Here is a 22,096-nt window from a genome sequence, read left to right on the forward strand (position 1 = left end):
TTCTGATACTGAAGTGCAAAGCAGTAAGTCACGCTTTTCACTGTCTGTTTTTCAGAGGCTGAAGTTTAGCCAGTGTCCATATTCTAGAGGGGCAGGAGGCAGCACTTTGGTCAACCTTTGCTCTGGGTCAAGTACATTAGCTGGTTTGAGGGCAGTTAATTGTAGTGTACGTGTCCAGATACATAATGAAGTGTGAAAGTGTATTAAAGTATTTGAAGCTCTTTAGGATAAAAAATGCTTAAGATGTAACATATATTTAATTGTTACCGTTTGTTGTCTACAGTTTTCTCAGACTTAATATTTTCGGTCATGCCTAGTGGCTGGGCTGTTTGCTTCATTTTCCTATGCAAGTAAAATACATTTATTATAGCAGGTGCATGGCGTTACCCAAGGTAGCTGAAGTTTGAAATACAATCCTGATTATAACATCATAAAAAATGCAGGTTGGGCTGGTCCAAGGGCCAGAAGGAGGAAAGCATTATTTTCATCAAGACGTTATTTGGAATAAAAGACAATGGAAAGTAAACGTTGTTAACAAAAGGACACATTTTGCCTCTCAAGGACTTCTGGTGGCAGAGAGCAGCTACCAGAATGCATACACATCCTTGAACTTCTGGCAGCTTGGCACAGCTCCACTTGGCAGCTGTGCCACCAAAGCACAAAGCACCAGCTGCCAGAGGGGCTGCAGCCAGCAGAAGGCACAAGGCTGTCCATGCACACTTTCTGCCAGATGCTGGATGACGGCAAAAGACTTGCTCTGTTCATTGGAGGAAGCATGGCAGTAGCAGCGGAGTACAGGGTTGATCATAGTTTTATGAGGAGTTTAGATTATGGATTTATATAAGTTGGTTTGGATAGGTATGATCCTGCTGTTGGCCCTGTTGATCAGTCACTTTGTCCTCGTGCAAGGTCTACATAAAGAGGGAGAGGACAAATACAGACTGGGTTGATGTAAAACTCGCAAGCTATTGATAGGTATTGATATGTACAAATGATCATTGTCTTCTCTGAGTCTTGAAAAGTGAAACTAGCATTAAAGAAGAGAACAGGCCAGTTCCTAAAGCAGCTACTGCTCCGTCTAGGGCAAGACTGTGGCTCCCCTGAAGAGGTGGTGATGCCTGGGGAGTAGGAAGAGAAGAACACTGCCCCAACAGCCATGGAAAGCCTTTTAAAGGCAACATGTCTCCACCATCTTTCAAAAGGAGCATGTTGGGAAGTCATTGTTGCTTGAAAAAGAGGTCACTGGTACTGCCTGTAGCATGGCTTCTTAGTGCAATGGAGGGAAAGATGGGATGGCTCTAGCAAGTGCTGCAGGCAGGATTCTTGCCTGTCATTTCCCTGCCTTCCTCAGCTGCACTTGGCAACAGAAGAGCACTTCAGACAGAACATGGGCCTTAGTGTTTGTTGATGGTTTATTGCATAATTACAGGGAAACACATGGATGTTCTCTTTTATTTCAGCTGTTCCACTTAAGAGTCTTCTGAAAATGTGCCTGGACACTGACTTGGCAAAAACAACCACTGATTTTGTTGCATTGTTTTGTTTTCCCGAGTATTAAAAGCCTTGGGCACAGAGAGCTTCCTCAAGAAGTGCTCTAGAGATCTCTGCTGATTACTTTGCAGCTTCATTATCAGTTGTGTCTGTTTGTTTGCTTTTAAAATTGAAAGTCCTTCTACCCTCATTGATCTCAGGGAGTAAAACATTCCAGCACTCTTATGCCAGATGACTAAAAATAGCATCTCCTCTCCCTGAACTACAGTGGAGAGAGACAAGCCAGCTCAAGCCCCTGACTACTTGTGCTTATCACTGTTACAAGGGTAATCGGGACTCAGATACCCACTCCCCCAGTCGTGAAGAGTGACATTCACACCTGTAGAAGGCGCTTTTACAAAATGCTGGTCAGTGGGCTGAAGTGGGGTCTTCAGTGCATAGGTTCTTGGTGGATCCTCAGGGTCGGAATGAATTTCACCTTGAAATTATTTCACAGGACTCGTTCAACCTAACTAGCCAAGGGACTGTGCTTTCCATTCTGCTGAATCAATCCCCTTGCTAACATAGCTCCTTTTTAACTTTTCTCTACTTATGAACTCAAATAATACACAGGTTTGATTTTTTTTAAATGGACAAAGTGTTTTAATTGAAAGAAAAACCACTTAAATTTGGGCCTGTAATGGTGGGAATGGTAAAGTGTGTGCTCAGCAAGGGATAGGGTCTTGGCATGGGGCAATCTATTCCTGATTATTATTAAGGTGTGTTGATGGGGTTTGAATGGGGTATACAGTTCATCCTTTGACCACCAAAACAGCGACCAAGATGCTGTAAATGTTTAGATGCTGGGTACATAGGTGACAAATATGATGCTTAAATAACTGAGAGAGACAGAGTTGGGATGAATATTGCAGAGAAGGCAACCCTGAAAAAATAATTGGTACTCTAGTAATGAGGGAGGACTGTGCTAATCTCCTGTGCCATAGTCATGCCTGCATGAAATGCAGTATGTATAAACCACTGATTAATCTGGAGGAGACATTATTATTAGAAAATTGACTAATTTAAGGGAACAGGAGCATCAAGGGACAAAATGAAAGCCAACAAACTACTTTTTCAACAGTACAGACTGTTGCAGTTGATGTGCTGAGCCTCTACAGTTCCAGAGTTTGTTCTGCTTTTCTTTCCCTTAATATTTTACTGAAATGTTACTTTCAGTGACAACTGACGTCAACACAGAAACAACACGATCCCAGCTTCATGTTTTGGCTGCAAAAATAAGAAGAAACCCATTCCAGGATTTGACTCTAAATGACATTGCCTCCCCCCAATGAACCTTCCATTGCCCCAGAAAAAAATCCAGTCCAGGGACAAACTTGTCACTATTTTATTTTAGTATCTGCTTATCCTCATCAGACTTTTAAAATTATTATATATTTCATCTCTTGCACCTGCTTCGTGCTGGTGCAACACCATTGACTTCAAAGCTGTTTTGTAGTGAGGGGAATCAGAACCAAGCAAGGCACCTCAAGCACAGCCGTGTTTAATGGGATGTGTGACAGAAGAAAGAAACATACTAAATAAAGGGCCATGTCCCAGTCCTTCTTAAAAGGGAAAATATCTACTGGAGTAAAGGGCTGCGTTTCAGTTTGCACTTCAAGGCTTTTCTGCTGTCCATCACAGCCGTACCATGATTTAACTGTTGTTACTGTACTGAGTAGAAGAAATTGTGACATACCTGCAGAAAGAAGGGTGAAGGGATTCATAAGCATTTGAGTGGCAAGAGAAAGAGCTGAATGATTTTCTGTCCTCTTGTCTCAAACTTCAGTGCAATAACTTAAGGTTATAGTTAAGGTTAAGGATCCTCTAGGTCATACTTCTGCCTTGTATTTACTAATATATCCCTAGGGTAGGGGGCTGGCAGCTAAGGTATGCATATTTTTATTCGTTTATTTAGATTTGTAGAGCTCTGAGTAGACTCACTGGGCTCTATTTGCTAACATTACATTTCTTCCTACAGGATAGTGGAAGGGAAGGACAAAAACAAATAATCTCATATATATTTTATTGGTATTTGCACTGCAAGTTTAAATGGTCCTGACAGAATAGGTTTAAAAAATAGATCTTGCTCATATTCTGTAGTTCTGCTAACAGATCACAGCAGAGCATGAATTCTAAGATGCAGTTGAAAAAAAAAAAGCCTTGGATTTTTTTAACCCAAGTGGGGGCATTTATTTTCCCAGGGAGACTCTATTTTAAGTGAAACACCTGCATCCACTTTAACCTTCCCTTCTTTGTGAGCCCTGCCTTTGCCACCAGCCAATTAGTGAACTCTGGAGGACATTCTGGGTCACGCTATACCAAGTACCTCAAATCCTCATTAACGCTAATTAGTGCTCAGTAGGTTAATTGGTGGTGAAGCTCATCTTTTTTTAATTACTTGAGCAAATGAGCCAGCAGGACCTTGTGGTCAGCTTTGAATTATTCTGTTTGTTTTGATGCTCCTCATTTGAATGTGTAAAGCCAGATGTTTGTTGCCTAGGCGGAGGGGCTGTTTGCTTTTTGTAGAGGGAAAAAAAGGACAAAAACATCTTTTTACTGAATGTCTTAGCTGACATCTTAGGACAATTAAGACTCAAGATGTCTGAGCAGTTTTGTGCATGAGTAGAAAAACGTCATTTGAAATATTATATCACCTTAAGTCAGTTCCTTCCATTCCTCACGTGATTTAACATATTTGCATAATGTTGGTTTAAGCAGTCACGCTGGCAATAGTAAAGGTCTTAAAGTTACCTTGACCATCTCAGGTAGCCATTAAAGTGCTGTTTCCTATACAACTTCTTCTCTGCTATTAATATTTAGTCTTGTTTTAAATTACTTACATAATGAACTTTCTACCAATTCCTTTAAATGACCTTCCTAATCTTCAGATTAGGACATTTTTTTCTGGCATCCATTCAAAATTCTGTTTGGCTTGCTCTTCTCAGCCTTCATACCACCCAGTGTATTTCCACTGTCCTGTGTATTTGCCCATTATTAGTTATGTCTCTCACTCCCCAAAGTCATTGTTTACATTTATTTCATTCCTTGACTCATTCCTCATAAATTCATGTTTTTGGCTCCCTAGCATCATCTGTTCTCTTAACTAATTCCATTTTGACAACCTGTTCCTGAGGTGCCCAGGATTTAATGTTGGACTCTAGGTGTGGTCTCATCTGTAATCCATCTGTTTCCTTGATGCACCTTCACATACAGTCTGGGCTCTCATCTTGCAGAGATCCTACATGGGAGAATACGTACACCTGTAGAGAGTTGCAGTGAAAACAGAAGCAGAACTAGTAGTAAATAAGGCTTACATATAATTTTAGTAAGTTTGGCGAATACTCAGCATTACCATATATATACACAAGTTCACTATGCAGTGTATTGTACCTTTGAAAGGAGTCTGATGTCACAGTTAAGATTTTGCACTGTAGCTTGAGAGAGAAGGATGAGTTGTGCGTAGTGTGTTGCCTGGTCTCCTGGAAGCAGAGGAAAACTCCTTTTGGAAGTGTGAAATCTGGTCATATCAGTGTGGACATTAGGGTTCAGTTAAGTGTTGTTCCTTAATTAGCATGTTTTTGCTTTTAGATTTTGTGTTGAGTGATGTCACATTTCAGCAGCATTACCTGGGTTTAAATGACATTTTGTTTCCCATTCAGAAAATTGTGTTGTAAATAGATCTGCACATAAGTCTGTAACTGAGTAGTTGACTAGTCCTGACCCAAAACCCATTGAAGTGAATGATCATTTATACTTAATTGCCACTAATTTTTAATTCCTCCTCATCTGCCAAGATGAGATCTTGGCAGATTTTTCTTGGGTTGAATGTAACATTTTAATGTTAATAAATGGTCTCCTGTAAGGTTTAGAAAGTTCAGGCATTTTAGTATTGGCAGCATGAGACCTCCAGCATATATCGCTCAGATTCGTATCCCCATAAAGCAGCTTCTGCACCCTTCCCCCTCCTCCTTAAACATTGTAGACAGACACTTTAGGGGCTTTTCTCCAACTCATTCATCCCTAAATAGGTTATAACTGTTGACCTTAACTTTTACAATCACTGCAATCATCCTACCAGGTTTCTATGATTCAAACAGTGGATGAACTGTGATGATAAATGAGCAATTCAAGGTTGTCTTATTACCCAGCATTTATGTTGAGGCAAATAAGATTTTATTTTCTTCATGTTCTTTACTGCTTTGGCTAATTTTGTTCTCCATAGCAGCATTTTATTCTAAGTGCGTGGACTTCTGTGATTACTTTTACCATCCATTTTTGTTAACAGTTTAATATCCTTTAAACTAGTCCATCTAGCCTGTGCCCTAGAAGACTCAGTTCTCCTGCTGATCTAGGGGCCACCCAAACAGCCCCTCTCCCCAGCGTTGCACAGCGACCAAACTCTCTACCTGACACAACACTTCTTTGCCCTTACACAGCACTTTTGGAATCTTCTATTGTGCTCCACCTGCAGAATATGAAGAACGAGAATCATGGGACAGAGGATGCATCTCCAGGGTCGTCTAGTCCAGCCTGCTGCTCAAATTCAGGATGCACAGCCCAGAAAAATGCTTATTCAGCCTCTTCCTAAAAACTCCCAATGAAAGCAATTGCACAGTTTCAATTATTCTATTGTTTTTACAGTTAGGAAGGTGTTTTTTCTCTTTTTTAATGAGATTTAATCTAAATCTGCTTTGCTGCAGTTTAAATCTATTGTTTCATGGCCTGCCATCCATGGCAAGGGAGAACAGTTGCTCTCTCTTTTTCTTTATGGCAGCCTTTTAAATATTTGAAAATTACTATCACATCCCCTCTTAATCTCCCTTTCTCCAAATTTTAAACATGCCTAGTTCTCTCCGATATTCCTTCTACAGCACACATTCCAACCCCCGTGTTATCCTTGTAACTCTCTAGATGCTCTCCAGTTTTTCTTCCTCTTTCTTAGAAAGCAGAGCCCAAAATAAAACTCACTATTCCAACTGATGCCTCTCAGAAGAGTTCATATAAATCTTATTTTCCTTAGCCCTAGTTTTCTGAAGGTTGTCTGCAACCTGTAAGAGATCCCATGAGACAGGATAATTTGTGCCAATATGCACTATCACTAGTGGACCCCTGCTTGTCATTTGTGGAGCACGTCATTCTTCGGGGATGCCTGCACTGTACGGTGCTGTGCCATGCAGATGTATCCAGACTAGTTTAAAACAAGCTAGCTCAAGTATACAGAGCAGCTTGGCAATGTTAGTGCAGTGTTCCTTTGAATGACAACTCATGTCTTGTCTCTTGGAAGACAGTACACTGCCCTGCTGTCTTCCTGTCTCTCCTTCCATTCTTCTTAGAGGAATCCTTTTCTGAAAATTTTTCTATGTCCATGTTTGATTTTCTTATGAGTTAGCTGAACAGTTTTCTGAAGGCACGTCCTATATCTCTCTCTATTCCATTCTGTTAGCTGGATCTTCAGAGATACTTTCCATATTTTTTCCACGCTGAAAACCTAATAATGATTGTAGAATTATCTTTGGGCCTCTTCCCTTTCTCTCTAGAGGTCAGAGCCTACCCATACATTTCTGCCTGCAACCCTGTAAAATGCCCTTTTACTTCTATGTATAGTTCTCTGATCCATTTTATGATGGTTAGTGATGGAACAATTCATGGATCTCCAATAGATGTGCTAATGTTTTTTTTCCTGCAAGGAGGCACAATGGCAGTCTGGTGTATGACATACAACTTGGTAGCTGTACAATGAAGGCTAAGTATGAACATTGTGGAGTATCACCTAGGTCAGCGGTTCCCTAACTCTGACAGGTTGTGCACCACCAATTTAAAATGATACATCCTTAAGTACCACCAGCAAATTTTTGTCATATAAAGTAATTATAATAAATGTGTTAACGCGTACCACTGACAGATTGTCTGCGTACCACAGATTGGGAACCGGTGACTAGGCTATAAACTTCCTCCAAGCCCCCTCTCTCATTGTTCCTATTTCCAGCTCTTTGGGAGCCAGCTCCTTTCTTCCTTATTTGTGGGTAGTGATGCTTCACGAATCTTGGGTTCTCAACTTCGTGATGCTCCATAATATTTATTCTTATCCTTCATTCCATAGCCACTAAGAACTGGACCTTGAGAGAGGTTTCATTTCCATGCTCCATTACAGTCTCTGTAGTTTACTGCTTCTGTTTGCTCTGATGCTTCACTGCAGGAAATTGGAAGCAGCATAAGATCATCTTTTGCATTGTACTCCCAACTTATTTGGGCTCTAGTGTTTGTATCTACAAGAAAGTGCAGTCAGATGATTATATGCATTATTTTAAACAATTTATTAAATGTAGGTAAACAGTTATGTTTGAGTGTATCCCTATCTATCACCCATCTTATGTCACAAACATTATGCATTTCTAAGGCTGAAACTGATATTGTGGAGGCTTTTGGGTGCCTCCACAATATACATAATAATATAAGGATTGTTTTTTGAGCTTTGGAGACTCTTTCCAGAGGTAAAGAGAATAGAGCTCTTCAGAGTAGCATTTAAAAACAAAGCTTCAGAACATGTGTGTAAAGAAAAAAAACCCTACATTCTGCAGTTCAGTTTGACAGCTTATCAGTTTTTAAATTATGGGATTTCTTAGCAGATGGAAAGCTGCAGAGAGGTAGCCTGGAGTGCTGCAAGGAATAGCTTCCTTTCCCTGGCTAACAGGTGCCAGTTTCTTTGGCTTGTGGGATTCCATTGGTCTGGGTCCAGAATGATTCCTGAGCAGATGCAGTTTGGAAACATGACAGCTTTGCTCAATAGATGCTGTACTTGATGGTTCTGTGATAGAGAGATAAAATCCATAGACCTTAAAAATACATAGGTTTCTGATCAGTAGCAGAAACTAAATTTCTGGAAAAATGTAATACCCAGGATATTCTAAAGCTCCAAGAATTTCACCTGTAATCAAATTTTCCTGTTTGTCTCCTCCCTGTCAAGCCTCACAATGCTGGAACTTTCAGTTTGTTAGAAAAAAGGCTGGAGGTAACCAACTCCTCTGCTCATGAAAGAACTACCACAGATAGAGATACATGCCTTACTCGCCCCTGGTATTCGCAGTCTGTGCAGATTCAAGAAGTAGGAATGTAATTTAAGAGCAGCATTCTCAGTCCGGTTGTCTCTATTTTCAAGAATTTTTCCTGTTTCTGTGTATGTGGGGGACAGCATTATAATATAATGTAACTTCCACTTTGCAGAATAAAGGAGTGTGAGAACTTATGTAGGGAGCTAGGAACCCTGTTTGCATTGTAGTGCTATACGTAAGGATCTGTTGGTTGTCTCACCCCTGCTTCAGTTGGCTGGCACGGGGGCCACAAAGTAATTTGAGGGGAAGATTTCCTCCCTCTTTCTTCTGTGCTTCCCCCTATTAGCCAGTACACTGCACAGGAAATTTGACCCTGGATCTGAATCTAATGAAATTCTAGGTGGACTAAAAGCCCACATAGGTGAATTGTACATTACAGTCATTTCAGAATTTCTGACAGCCTTTTCCTTTTTTAAATTAGGTAACTGTTTCTGTGGGAAGGGAGCTGTCTGTTAAAATTGCAGTAGGCTTGACTACAGCAGCTGCAGTGCTCCCCAGGGTTTAAATTTCACACACTACATATACGTGAAATCATAGTTATAGTCAAAGAATGATACTCTGGCCCTCACTCTGGAGAGAACCCCCCATTCATTAGTGTATGTAGTCTATTACTGCTATATATCAGTGGGGCTTAAGTCAGAGGAGCTACAGTGGTGGGGAGAAAGAAGAGGTGTGTGCAGAGAGGTGGACCCCAAATTCTGAAATGGTCAGCCCAAAATGGAGACCAAGCTAATGGATGAATAATGGCTGACTAAAATGAGTCTGATCTTTTGTTCAGTAGCACCACTATAATTCAGAAGGAACCCGTGATTTACAGTTATGAGAGGAAACAATAAGATGACCATTGTTCGGAACTAATATAAATCATAATAATTTGTATTTCATGACAAACGTTTTACATACTCTGAAGCATAGTTTGTTCATTAAGCAGGGCACTAGTAAGCACATGCATAGTTAAAATTCAGAGGGCACGTCTATATGGTACAAGGGAGACTCGGGGGAAAACATGCAGCCCCCTTCTGAGATCTGGCCACCTGCTCCACACATACTCACATGCCCAGTGGAAGCAGTGAAACCGTATTGGTGTGGTGCTGTGCAAAACCCGGTGGTCTGTCTCTCTCCCCATTGCTTCTGATGCTACAGCAGCAGAGGTCTCCAGACTCCCTGTCTCTCCTCCAGTTTCTGCCTCCTGTCGCATCCCTGTCCCCCTGCTCCATCGCCACCCAGCACCCTCCTGCATGCAGGCAACAGGAGGATGCTGCATACCTGATGAAGGAAAGCTGGGCTGCTTGCACTTCTTGGGGAGGGAGGGGGAGAGGAACCAGGCTGCCTATGCTTCCCACACAGTGTAGGGGCCCCAGAGGTCTGCAGCCCGTGTGGCACGCAACCTGTGGATCATTGGCCCAGGGGGCATGCAGCCCTACCCTTAGTAGTTCCCTTGAAATCTACAGGACTACTCATTCAGCATTATGCATTTGCTTAAATTCTCTGCTAGATTAGGGAAGCAAGGTTAATATCCTCGTTTTACTCTGTGAGCAACATACAGTAGTTTACTACAAATATCCAGTTTGGATTATGACCACAAAGAGGTTTATACTTATGCATTATAGCTGTCCTAACTTCTTTGTCTCTCTGGGTTGGTGTTTGTTTTTTTCCTTTTGTGATTTTTGCTTTATAAAACATCCAGTTTCTTTTTTTAAAGAAAAATTCAGATCCTTAAAGGACTAGAAATTGAACTGGATAAACCAAAGACCAGTTCTTCCTTTTTTGTTGTTTTTTCTTTTTTCTTTTTTTTTAACCAAAAACTGGGCAAAATTTGTTTTTCTGGTGGGGGGGAGGGGAGCGAATAATGTTTTTGAAAAAAATTCTGGTGGGTGTCATCTTTGGTTATTTCTGGCCATTCTGCAGGTGTGAGAGATGCCTTTTAACCTCCACTAAGTAAAAACACATTGCTCCTTCTCTCTAAGGCAGTTTCTGAGTGCCAAGAATTGTGCATGTAATACAAAGGAAGTTTTTATAGCACACTTCAGCTAACATGGGATCCAAGTCCAGTACAGTTATGTCAAGAAGCAAGATATCAGGCATCCAGATGCCACAGTAATGTAACAGTTATATTGGACCATCCATATAGAATAGATGTAAATTTATCCAAACATGCCTTAAAAAGAAGGAGTCCTGTTGTTGCAGAACACTCCTAATGGTGCCTAAAATAAAGAAGGATAAAGGATTTTTTTTTCATACTACAACTGTTTTAAAAAAACAAAGCCAAGGTAATTGCTAAGCACACTGAGATGTAGTGAAATTACCCAGAGACTCATTGTGTTTAATTTTTTATTCCAGCGTAAATGAACGTGATCACTTATTAAAAAGGCTTGGCAGGAAGACTCCTCCAAGTCTCTTCCGTGCTCATTCTGTCCAGCAAGGCGTATCACGTAAGTACCAGATTATAGATGTGTATTCCTCAGGCATTGGTCCCAGGTGAGTGAAGAGGAAGATGATTATTTTATAATTAAATTGTAGGTAGAGATAATCCTGTACAGAGGCTGAGCTGCCAACCAAGAGACATACATTTGGAAGTGGAATTAGAGTATTTGGCCCCAGGCTAGTAAAGCTTGAATACAGATAATTCCCTAGGACCCAATCAACTGGCCCAAACGACAAAATCCCAATACACAAATTCCATAAATTTGAAATCCCAGTATTCTGAAGTTCTTGTACAATTAAACACTCTGCAGGATAATAATGCTATAAGAGATCCCTGTTTTTAAAAGTAACTACTTCTTCCCAAATATACAAATGCTTGTCCAACAGCAGTTTTAAAAATACAGCAGTATCCCTTCGGTATTGTTTAGGAAAGTTTCTACATGCTTTTTACAAAGCAGGCCATGGTCTGAACAGCTGCCTTGCTCACATGCTTGGTGTCTTTTGGGGAAGTAATGGGCACAACCCTAACCCTGCCTGCTCCTTCCAGAAAAGAGAACCAGCCTCTCTCTCAGCTTCTGAGGTCATCAGTTTAGACTACTTCACATAGGGACATATAACGTAGGTCCTGTGTCTTTAGCACTTTCATCTGACACATTTGGATTTCCATCATGGCTTGCACAACTTTAAAAGGAACTCCAAAAGTCAGATCCCCCCAGACAGCCATGGGGAAAATATTGAATTTGCTAGTGGTAAAGTGAAATATCTTTCATGGGTAAATTATTGGCCAACAACATGCTCATTTTATTAATAGGCATAGTCCTCTTAACTTGTAGGGCAAAGCACTTTGCATTTTGCTCCATATCAGCCTTCTGTCATGAGGTGATTTTTGAGGGTGAGATTGTTCACTTTAAAATTTCAGCAGGTTTGGTGGGGACAGATCTCATTTGCCCTCTGCACTCTTTTCTTCAGCAGAACCACACCAGCTCAGCAGGACCTTGTTATATAAAGCTGGGGTGGGTTTTCTACAGAAATGGAGAAAGTATTTGAGAGTCCCATGCAAGAGTCACATGCAGCATCCCTGCATCTCAAAAAGGATGCAGGACAGGGCAGGATAATCTGCAGATCCACTGTGCTCTGTCTCCTCCATGGGGGCAGCAGTATACTAGCTCGAGGGGCTTGAGCAGCCTTGAGCCTTCGGTGACTTCTGCAGAGCAGCTCTAGCTCCATTACCATTCCATGGCCTGAGAAAGGAGAAGTCATTTTCTCCCTTCTCTCCAGCCACTTGGACTCTGCGATCCTTCCAGGAAACACCTATTTGTTTGGAGGGAAAAGGGGTGCTGCTTTCATCTCTCCTTTTCAGATAAACCACTTTTGGTAGCATTTTCAGAGGAGGGTTTTGGCAGAATGAGCATGTTAAAATGGTTGGGTTTTTTTTAGTATCTGAGGCAAACCTACTGCCATGCTCACCACATAGTGAAGTGGTGCCTGCGCCTTCCCTGTCAGACCTGATCTAGGTGCTTATACTGCATAGAATGCATCGCTATGTTAGGAGTATGTTGATAAACTTTGAGAAAGAAGAAATAGATATCAAAATAAAATTTAATTTGCTTAAGCAACTCCCTTTAAATACCTATGATTAAGTATTAAATGAGTCTGTCCAGTCAGAACAAGTCACAATCATACTTCTGTTTTTCACATGAGTATAAATTTTCATGGTGAAGTTGTTAAAACTTAAAGTGGCTTTTGTGGCAGATCCATGAGTCTCTAAAACTTGTCATCCATTGTCAAACATTGTTTCCAAATGTCGTCCAGCTACTCTGTGTCTAGGACCATGTGAAATCCAGGAACCTTATGTGCTATTTTCACAGCTTTAAATTGTACAAATGTTGGCTAAATACCTCAAATCTTCAAAGGTAGCAGTTGATGAATAGGGCAGTAGCTTTGTCATGGTAGGCAGATAACTTAAATCACACTTTCCTTGCACTCAGTATTTTTAGTCTAGAGCTATTCATGTGATTTCACTGGGCTTCGAATTCCCACCCTAAGGTTGCAGCCTCTTCTAAACCTCGACCGTGTGACTCCAACTAGAGCTGTGATGCTTGTATTTAAAATAACAAAGTTCGGTGACAGAAATAACAAGTCTAGTGCCCTTTAATTTGGAGAGAGAAAACAGGTACAGTCTCCCCGCAGAAGTTGTAAAGTAACCCCCCGAATCACTGTTATATTTTGTTTATTCTTTTGACAAAAAAGTAAAAAAATATTTGCTCTAAGATTTGCATCAAAACACACTTTGATTCTAAGGCATATTAGAATGACATAAGTACTAGAATAATGCATACACCAGCAATGATTTCTGCGCTACTCCTAATGGTTCCTAAGGGCAAGGGAAGGACACTTAGGAATTTCAGACCCTGATGGCTAGTTTTCTTGGTCTCTGGCCTTGATTTTGTGTTGATGAATTGGGCTTATTGGAAGAAATTCTAGAAAAGTTCAGTAGTTTGAACCAGAATCTGTATTGTCAAGAGTCACCACATTCCTTTCTGCCCAACGTGACTTTTAGAAAGATTTATGAAAATGAACAAAGGTTTTCCACTGAGCTTTTGATGCAAATACCAGTTAGGATTTCACTGACTTGAGGCTTGTAGTACGGAAAGTTTTATGCTTTTGTCAAGCCCATGTGCTGAACGTTGCTGCAATACAAAGCATTTCAATGGAAATGAGTAGAGGGTGATTACATCACTACCCTCTAGGATCTGGTGCAGTTCCTGTCTGAGACACCTGTGTGAAATCAGTGCCAGTGATCTCACCGTAACATCTACAGATGGATTTTCCATTCCCATCTACTCTGAAAACCCCCAGCCATTGGAAAAAGCATCAGTTCCTTCTAATTAAAGGTCAGATCGCCCAGTAGATGCAACTCTCTGAACAGGGAAGGCCACAAGGTTCTTCCACATCTTGCCCTTGAGTGGGAGGGTTGTCCTTTGGAAGGAGCAGTTTGTTTCCTAAAACTCCTGGGCCCAAGGGAATATGTTGATAATGGTGCTGTCTCCTGAGCCTCTACGCACGCTGTCTCCTGTCTCCTCTGACTCTCAGCTGACTCCACCATCTTGTCACTTCAGTGCTAGTGCCAAGCAGTTCCATTTTGTCCGGTTACCAGCAACATCCTTCTTGGGGGACTCAGTGGGTACAAAAAAGCAACTCTCCTCTATTCATCAACACTAAGCCATTCCCCTCAATACCAGGGACCCACAGCTCCTCACATTCCCTGTAACATTTGGGACTAGTGTTATGGAGGTGGTGCTCCACACATGCTCAGAGAATCCAGTGAACTGTTTTCCCCTCCACCCTTGGAGACCTGGGGATTATGCCATCTGATCTCTCCACCATATTAGTTCTCACCATTCAAAACGCCTCTTTCCTGCCTCCTGTCAGCAGTTGGCTGTGATTTGACCTTGCACATACTTAAAAATAGGGCTAAGTCCCACTCTCCTTTAGCTTTTCTCCAGCAGAACTCCCACTGAAATCAGGAGGAGCTGGGCCTGAATAAGGTTTACAGACCCTGGCCCACATTTCCTATGCTGGCAAAGGAAATCCTCTGTTCCTTTGACAGCATAAGGTAACAGCAAAGAGTAAGTCTTAACAAGAAGAGTGCATTTCACACCTTATTAATCAACAGAGAAATAGTACCTGTCATCTCTCACTGGTTTCACAGCATAAGAGTTGGAAAATAATAAATAAGAATAATGTGTTCATCCTGGTGGCCCTAATTCTACCATATATTCTGTCCTAAAGGCACTGCCTTCCTATCACTTTCTTTTTGGTACATTTTGATCTGAAAAACTATCAGGTTATTACTCATTATCTTTTTTTAAGCCTGTTACCTCCTCTCATCAGGTATCAAGACTTCCACATTTTTAACCAAATTTAGTGATTTTTTTTTTAAACAAATATTAGTAATTTCACATAAAGATCTATAGTGAATAAAGATAATTTCTATAGTGAATAAAGATAATTCATATAAAGATCTATAGTGAATAAAGATAATTTCACATAAAGATCTATAGTGAATTTTTTTTTTTTAAAAGGGCCACTAGTAGGATGATTACCTTAGCTGATGATGTTATATCCAGCCCCTTACTTCCTGAATGGGATGAGTTTAGTTTCTGGCAGGACAGTGGCTTGGCCACATACCATAATTTGCATCCTTTTTATTTGTCAGGTCCAGCACAGTAAGTTGTGTTTTTAGATGGGCTCATTAAAGTGTGCTAGTTAACATGCTTTCAAACAACACTGCTCATTTTCCAAGTGTGGCCAAATCAAGAAGTTGAGTAAAGAATATCAGTTAAAAAGACAGATAAGAAAAAAAAACACACATTGCACTAGCTGTAAGTAAATGAGCACAATACTGACACACTTCCTCAACGTTTTTTCTTGAGAGGTTTACCTAACCAAACTTTTCAACCTGAGATGGGTGACAGACTGTAGCTCAATAAAGCTATACTAAGTATATTTTGCTTTTAATATTTTATCTTGTCAGGTACCTCAGTAATTACTGATATTTTATTCTCTAAAGTACAGATTCCACATAAAATAGAAAATCATTAAACAGTCACTTTAAATGTGTTTATTTTCTAAAACAAACATCACTGCAACAGCATCATAATTTAGGTTATATTATTACATAATGTTTTGTATATACATAATCATAACATATTAGAAAGAGGCTTTACAATGCTCCCTGAGCTATGTTGAGCCATGGGTGGACACGGGTAGAAGCAAGCTGTGGGGTTGAGGGACTTCCACTGAGAACCACTCTTCCCCCAGCCTTTGGCCAAACAGATCTGTGAATCATTAGCTCAGGCATCCCATGTGATCTGAACTTAGCTGTTGAGTGGACGGAAAGTTGGTCTCTAAAGTAAATCCCTTAAATAGGTGATGCTGCACCAAGTCGTTCCTTTAATGGATTTCCTGGAATAAACAGGTCACTCTGGGCTTCCTCAGGCCCTGATTCTACAAGGAACTCTGGAGTGGACTTGTTTGCTAACATGTTGCTCCTTGCAGGTGTGGGTCTTAAATGCTGAGTACGGGGCTTTGCTTCTCTAATCCAGCATTGTATAGGACAAACTAATTGGTTGAGTGCACAGAAAAAGACACTGTTCAACTAGAAACCTAATGGGAGACTAGATTTTGATCTGCTAATAGCAGAATATCAAAGCTAACAAACAAGATGCTTTTAAAATGTAATAGGCTGACTGATAATATCCAGGATCCTTGAAACCTTATATTTGATTAGAATGTGAACCCTCTTCCTAACAAATGAACCAAGCCATCAGATATTTAAAAGTCCCTCTTACTTAAAGTCTCAAATAATTGAAAGGCTCATGAGGCAGAGGGTGGTAGTTCTTACATCTGCCACAGTAGTGACTAGATTTTGCTCAGAAAATTCCAAAGAAACACTCTCTCTGCTTGAAGTGCTGCAGAATGTCTGAACAAAGAGTTCCTTGTTCCTGGTACAAAATGATAGGTGTAGTTTTAAAAGCCAGAGTTGGGGAAAAGTTCAAACTCTCGAAAGGTCCCATTGTAAGGAGCACATGGAAACCTGCATTGTTTTGGGTGGTGCCTGAAAATAGTGGAAATATCCAGTATCCCTAAGCAGTTCCAGAAGAATCAGGCATTTAATCACATTCAGATTCTGCAAGGCATAATCAGCTGCCTGAATAGCTTGAACCTGACGATTACAGAACTCCATAATGTGAAACTAGCATTTTGTACTGAGTAATAAAAGTAAAATTAGGTGGTAAGTGTTGAGAGAATGTGCTTGCATCAACCATACCAGAGACCGTAACTCCAGCTAGGACTTAAACACAAAAGTTCCTGGGTAGAGGGTGTTGCTCCTCTGCTTAGGGTCAGAATGACTGCCATGTTTGGGTTCAGGAAGGAATTTTGCCCCACAGTCAGATTAGCATTGATTGTAGGGGTTTTGCCTTCCTCTGAGGCAGCAGACATCATTTCTTCCTTGAGTCTCTTGAGCATATTTTATGCTAATTCCTGTCCCTGACAGGGCATTGACAGTGTCCTGATCTTCCTACTGTACCTATGGCCAGTTAGGATTTTTGCTGATGTTCTGGGCATTGTGCCTGGTAGTTGTGCAAGTGGGTTGTTTGCAAAGAATTTATGAACAGGTAGACAAACACTTGTCTAGGATGGTTTAGATAAGGATGATTCAGCCTTGAGCAGAGAGCTGGACTAGATGACCTCCTGAGGTCCTTTCCAGCTCTACTTTTCTATTAATCTATTCCATAACATTCTCATAGTCTGCACATACAAGTCCTATTGACTGACATGCCAATGAGAAATCTATGTGTTGATAAAGGACCTTGTGATGTCTACTTACCCATGTTCTTGTTATTGTTACATGTGCACTGTGTAATCAATATTTCCTTTGATTAACAACCTCCCAGAGTACCAGAAGATATTCTTTCCTAACAAAGGCTGAGCTTTGTGAAGCCTGGCTTCTTTCCCTTAGTATGTAGTTGTTATTTAAGTTACATAAAGCATGGTTTTGAGTGAGTCATGTTATATCTGATCTGAGTTGCACCGGATCCTGGAATTCCATAAATAGGAAATTTCAAATAAAATAAAATCCTGGACTATCAATTTCCAGCAGCTTCTCCTTCCTCTGCAGCATGGGAGTGTTCTGCACACACCACTGCTAGGATTTTCCCACTTATGTAGAACTGCTCTAGCAAATAAAACAGGAGAGCCTGACTGCACACTAGGTGAAAAATACTGTGCAGAAGCACATCACAGCACAGACAGTGTTAATACTCTACTGCACAGTATTATTAGACTACCATGCAGTAGCATCACCTAAAAGACATTCATCAGCATTACTGTGCAGTAACTCCAATTACTGCACATTTATTTGGTACTTGCATTAGTAAGTACTAAATAAATGTGCAGTACTTGCTAATGCAAGTACTAAATAAATGTGCAGCAATGACTGCGCCATAGCATCTTGTGTAGACATGCCCACTGTTGCTTTATGGATAGTAATTGTCAAGGTTCCTCCAAAATGGAAAGGATAATAGAGTCCTAGATGATAGAGATGCCAGAAATCTCCCATTAGTGGAGACTGCAGACTGAACCCTACCAGGTGAGTGGTTTAGACCCTATATAAGACAGGTTATATGCAAATACCAAGTAGCCAAAGTAGTGATAGTGAACCAGGATGCTGCAAGATCCTTTTAAGGGTTCCATGCAATATTAGTGCTGTTAGGATGCAAACATGTACACATGATTCACAAGATAAGCAGAGAGAGATTTCAAACAGGAATCCATAGTGTCAGAAACATTCTGCCATGTTGCATTCTTTCTGAGTTCTTTGCTCTATTTTTCTTCCATGCTCAAAAAATGAGTGAAAGCTAAGAGCTGGTATTTTCCAAAGGGTACCTTTGAGTCTAAAAAGTTTTATAACCACTGAGTTAAAGACATAAGGAGATCTTGGAGCCTTGAGTCCCAACCCTCATGAGATGAGCCTCTTAAAAATGTTTGTTTGGGGGATGAGCTTTCCTTCCTCTTGCCCAAACTCTACTACTGTCCCCTGCTTTGAAACAAGTCACATTGAGGCACAAAGCCACAAAATTCTTCAGAGACCTAAGGATTGAGCTCTTTAGGGTCTTCATAATGAAAGGAACTTTTTGTCCATCACAAGCAAACTATATCTATCCTACCTCAACAAGAATATCCACAGGAAGCAGAATTCTGTCACAAGGGCCATCCTGTACTGTTCCATCCAAACTTCCCCCATGGCTTGGTTTAGGAACAAAACTCCCTTAGAGGTTGCAGGGTCTCTGAAAAAGCTAACAGGACAATTCACAAGTCCAAGTGTTCATCAGCTTCCTGGTCATATTACAGTATTTGAAACTCCTGCTCCATTTCCTAATCTTTCAGGCTGAGTTTGGAACTGGGATTTCAGACCTCTGAAGATTGTTTCATGGCCGACTCCTGGACGCTTGCATTCTACTCATTTGGGTCTTATTCTTTAGCTCTCAGATTCTCTCAGGCAAAAGGAAACATGTCTACAAGACCTAGCATGGAGCCTGAATGTGGCTATGCAGATATTGGGTACACTCTGCATTTTGTACCTGGCTGTATTATGCAGTTAGTTCAGTTGCCATCACCTCTGCCCATTTCTCACAAGAGACTGCTACTCTGTGCTGCAGGTCCCCCTCCATAATTTTCCACAGGGACGAGACTGCTTTAAAAATAATTCAAAATTTCGCAATAGTCAGTTGGCTTTTCATTTTGTTATACCAGAAACTTTGCATTCTCGCCATATTGCCAGAGCCCAGAATGTCATTTTCATAGAAGGTAGTTTCAGAAAAATCAGATAATTTGTCATCTTTGAGGGCTCCATAGAAAGTCCATTTTGTGCTAGACAAAAGAATATACGTAGGCATCAAGAAAACTCCCCCAGAATATGAAAGCTTGCTCTACTCAAGATATAATAATCGCTTGGCTGACAGAATCAGCATTTCTCTATGGGATTTGCCAGACTATGGAAGTCTATGTATAAATTCACTTATAATCCATTCTTAGATGTTTCAGATGACTACTAATGTACTAGGTACAGTTACCAAAGACGTCTAATCATGGTCTGCTCTAATTTTTCTGTTGTGATTGCCATCTTCTAGTGGTCATCACCTCTACCTGTAGCACCCAGGAGTCTTTTACTCACCAGCTGCTCTCAGATTTAGCATCTGACAAGGTCTTGATTTTTCAGGTTGTGGGAAATTCAAGCAGAAAAGTAAATTTGTATTAATTGAATTGAATGTTTGGGGAATCTTTAGCAAAGAATCTGTAATCTGGAAATGAACCTAGCATCCTATTCATCATGTCATTTATTAGTTAGGTTTTCCCATAAAGAATGTTACTGAGTGGTTCAAGTTTGCTGTTCTGGAGAGAGAGGAAGACAAAAAACCTAGTGGCAAATTGCCTTTCATGCATCCGTGCTCTGGAATGAAGGAGAGAAATCACAAAGTATCTAATTAAATTGCAGTCCCAGTAGTGTAATCTTAATAATGTCTAATTGATTAAAAACAGATTGGAGCCCTTATCTGATTCCAAGCATTTTTGTTCTCTGTTTTCTCAGATGGATATGCATTTTCTCAAGAAGAACATGGAGTTGTTTCCCAGTCGCAAGTTGTTCGATCCTATGACACAACTAAAAAGAGAGATGGAATAGAATAACACAAGTCTTTCCCTGATTGGTGGTGGGAATAATGAGATTCGGATCAGTGCATCCACTGTTAACACATCCTTGACTAAGGTTGGCAGCAGCAGCCAAAACACCGGAAAATCATTTCTGTGGCCTTAGCCAACAAGTTTATGTATTCCCCAGCAAACCTTGAGCACACATTGTGGGGAACTCGTTGTTTGGATTCAATCGCAATGCTCTGCCTAATTTTTGTTTATGTTGTTATGAAGCATTTGACTGTGCTATGTGAGGTGTGAAATTAAAAACATCATGTTTTACCACTATTTAAAATGTCAGTATAAATTGTTCTGGGAGAAAAGTAGAGAATTTATGTTCCATGAGAAATTGGCCTTTGCTTAATTGGAATTGGGGTACTGAGATTTCCTGTTTGGTTACACACAGATGAAGTGCACACAGCTGCATGCAAACCTTACTCACTAATGGTGACTGTTTACTTGATTCAATTGGAATTTTCAATGGACAAATTTGGCATAAACCTTCATTGCACTGAAATACCACTATATGTAACACTATATGTTGGTAAAGCTAATGATGCTTATTTTGTCTACTTATTCATAACAGGGTATCACAATATGGCAATGGATAGGTTAGGGCTCAGTCAGCTTTTTAAAAATACGTCCTCCTGCGGACAGTATTTATAACTCTCCCTCAGATTGCATGGCAGGGCAGGTATGTTGATTGCATGAAATTCTGCACAGAGAACCTCAAAAAAATATAGAACCCCTTCCCAACCATGTTGCAGGTTGTACTTCAGATTTGGCTATAGGATTTCTCCTGCTTAAGGGTATAACAGAACAGCTCATTGAAATGCTCAGCGTATCTTCCATGTTGCTCTGTCCCAAGAAGGCAAACTCTAGCAGTGAGTGTGTAGTGCAGAAGAACTTGAGTTTCATAGGAGATTGTCTCCCTATGCTGTTGCTCATGTTCTCCTTTCTGACATCTGAAAAGCTGGTGCCTTTATATCTACTGCTGTTGGAGCCAGTGTGAACTCAGCCAGTGTGAACAGTGTGAGATGAGACAAGTACATTTGGGTTTTTCATATACCAAGATGTGGGTAATTTCTTCACAAGAAGTAACTGTTGTACAAGAGATCAGTAAGCATTACAGAATCCTCCATGGCAAGAGAGGGTAAAACTCCCAATGAAAACAGCAGAACAAGAAATGCCCTCGCTTCTCCCTGAAAACTGTTGAATTAACTTAGAAACTCAAACAAGCAACGACTTACTGATGCTGGAGAAGTATGTGTCTGCTTAGTGCTTTGGAGACACTGTCCAAGATCATTTTTTCTGTTTGCACATCTGACCCCATGGCATTGCCAGAGCTCCTCTGTCATTATTTCTTACAGGGTGAAAGATGGTATCACAAGTCAGTGTTATCTAGAGTTTTCACGTGACAATATCACTAGACATTGTGCTGAAGAGAAGACCTGCTGTTTGGTTAGTCAAGTGGGCTGATCCCTTCCTGAGATCTGATCCATTTTCATATTCAACAGGTTTCCTAAAATACACTTTGAATCTTGTACATTGGAAGAAACATTGGTTTTACTGACTCACTTGCTGAATGGGGCAGACCTGCTACCGCATATGTTGGAATTATGCAAAAATTTGAAAAAAGTGGGGCATAAATTAGAGCTGAATAGAGCCCTTAGAAAGCAAACACTGTCTTCCAGACAGGGTCTGCTCATTTTAATTGCCAAACCACGTTTTTGAAGAGTATAAAGTAAATATTGCTGTGCAGCTTGTGCTTAGCCAAG

The 22,096-nt window shown here is 40.6% G+C and overlaps 1 protein-coding gene across 1 annotated transcript in view; it reads left to right on the plus strand.

Moving 5' to 3' along the window:
• The window catches only part of LOC102386812 (phospholipid-transporting ATPase IB), a 222,214-nt gene extending 201,618 nt beyond the window's left edge, over positions 1–20,596 (plus strand). The window contains exons 12-13 of the mRNA XM_006017640.2: positions 10,980–11,071; positions 20,218–20,596. Of these exons, the coding sequence (XP_006017702.2) occupies positions 10,980–11,071; positions 20,218–20,315 (190 nt within the window). The 3' untranslated portion in view covers positions 20,316–20,596. The remainder of the gene's footprint in view (positions 1–10,979; positions 11,072–20,217) is intronic.
• The last annotated feature ends 1,500 nt before the right edge of the window (positions 20,597–22,096 follow it).

This window comes from Alligator sinensis, unplaced genomic scaffold, assembly GCF_000455745.1.
Source record: "Alligator sinensis unplaced genomic scaffold, ASM45574v1 scaffold777_1, whole genome shotgun sequence".
Lineage (NCBI taxonomy): Eukaryota > Metazoa > Chordata > Crocodylia > Alligatoridae > Alligator > Alligator sinensis.